At 46.2% G+C, this 1,858-nt stretch overlaps 1 protein-coding gene across 1 annotated transcript; it reads right to left on the bottom strand.

The window, feature by feature from the left end:
* Nucleotides 1-418: 418 nt before the first annotated feature.
* On the bottom strand, nucleotides 419-1,408 carry LOC147119456 (mu-type opioid receptor-like). Its single transcript, XM_085984097.1, has one exon. It carries the CDS (start codon nucleotides 1,406-1,408, stop codon nucleotides 419-421), a length of 990 nt encoding a protein of 329 aa, XP_085840223.1.
* Between the last annotated feature and the right edge of the window lie 450 nt (nucleotides 1,409-1,858).

Raw genomic sequence — 1,858 nt, forward strand, 5'->3', positions numbered from 1 at the left:
ACACAAGTACCTGCTCCATCCAGTCGCTATTCCCAATTGAGGAACATGGGCGGAGACTCGGTAATGTCAGGTCCCCACACCATATTCCAACTATCTCCCATCCCGAAAGACGTATGTCGTCCTATCGCCTCCCTGCCCCGGCTACACACACCAGGCCCTAAATTTTACAGTCTTCCATCAGTAAATTATTTTGTCTCATACTAGATCTACCCTTTGCAAACTACATGTGAAGCCCCACTGGTGGCATGGAGTCTCGGGGAACCAATCAATGGCGCCCGGTGGCCTTGTCTTCATCATACTCTTATTGCAACTCCTTGTTGGGAAATGGTAAGTCAGATTCTGCATTGTAACCGACACTCTGGTCAATGTAGGGAGGGTGTGGGGGTGTGGGGACATTGGGCCACACGTTGGTGACATTCTACACACAACAGGAATGTGGTCTCCGTTGAAAATTTTGGGACCTGAAAATGTAGAGCAGGGGATTGAGGACGGTGCTGAGGAAAGTGAGGGCCCACGTATAGCCCCGAATAACACAAACGTACCACATTGCAATTTCTCCTGAGGGACTCAGCAGGTTCTTCAACACAAAAGACAGTTCAAGGATGTGAAATGGGGCAAAGCAGAAAAGGAGGAGAGCCAGAATCGCCCAAATGGTCCACAGCACTTTCTTCTTCATCAGCTCCATGGATTCCTTCCCAGCTCCCACTTCGATCAGTTTCCTTGTGGTCAGGGCATAGCAGATCAACAGGATCAGCACTGGGATGAAACATGTGATCAATTCGCTGCACAGCAAAAGCACCGGGTTCCCTTCCCAGAGTGCAACCATAGTCTTGCATGGAACTGTGCTGTTAAACTCGACTTTTGTGGCGAAATAAATCCCCAGGCTCAGGGATAGCACAGCAAGCCAAATTAGAATTGACAGGCAAACGTAATATTTGGGCTTTCTCCAGGCATAAGACCTGATTGGGTGGACAACAGCAATGTATTGGTCAATAGCAATGCAGGTCATGAAGGGTGGATTGCCATAAAGATTGATTAGACTCAAGATAAAACTGACATCACTGAGTAAATCCGCTAAGACAGAGTCATCGATATATCTAATAAAGTAAGTTGTAGAAGCCAGGATGACCAAGAAGTTGATGATGGTTAAGTCAAGCAGGAGGACATCAGTTGATGATGAAATCTTCTTCATTTGTACGATGTGCCACAGTGCAATTGAGTTCCCAATAGTACCCAACACAATGATTGGGCCAAGGAGAATGGAAACGACAATCAATCGTATCATGAAGCTGGATTCAGCAGCGCTGTCTATCAAGGGCCCAAGACTTGCATTTCCAGTCTGATTGGTTGAGTTGATCTCCGACCAGGGTCTGGTGACTGTTGCATTCCAGCTCACCAATGTGGCCATTTGATGTTGTGTTAAAAAATAAAGAACAACTGATGAAAAATGTGGGGAAACTTAGATCATATATTGTCCAGTAACAGTTGGCACCGCACTGTCAGGTTATTGCTTGTTGAAGGACTCAGTTGGGTCTCCAACACGTTAATCCTATCTCATGGGTTCAGGCTGGGCGAAGGTCTTATCCCAAACCTATGGAAACCAATAGGGCCAACAGATTTCTGTGGTAATAGAATTCCACATTTCGCGTTGGAAACTGAAGCCTGTAAATGGACAGATATGGAAAAAGTTATTGAAGTATTGGAAATGCTGGCATCCTATGTATTTGTAAGTGACATATCTGTACTGGTGTCTCAGTCAATCTCCCTCAGGGAGATATATGTGTATGGACCGCTCTCTCTCAGTCACTCTCTCCATCGGGGTGATAACTGCACACATGGTGTCGCTCAGTCCCTCTCT

This window comes from Somniosus microcephalus, chromosome 4, assembly GCF_052327205.1.
Source record: "Somniosus microcephalus isolate GS21.2 chromosome 4, FLI_Smic_1.0, whole genome shotgun sequence".
Taxonomy (NCBI): domain Eukaryota; kingdom Metazoa; phylum Chordata; class Chondrichthyes; order Squaliformes; family Somniosidae; genus Somniosus; species Somniosus microcephalus.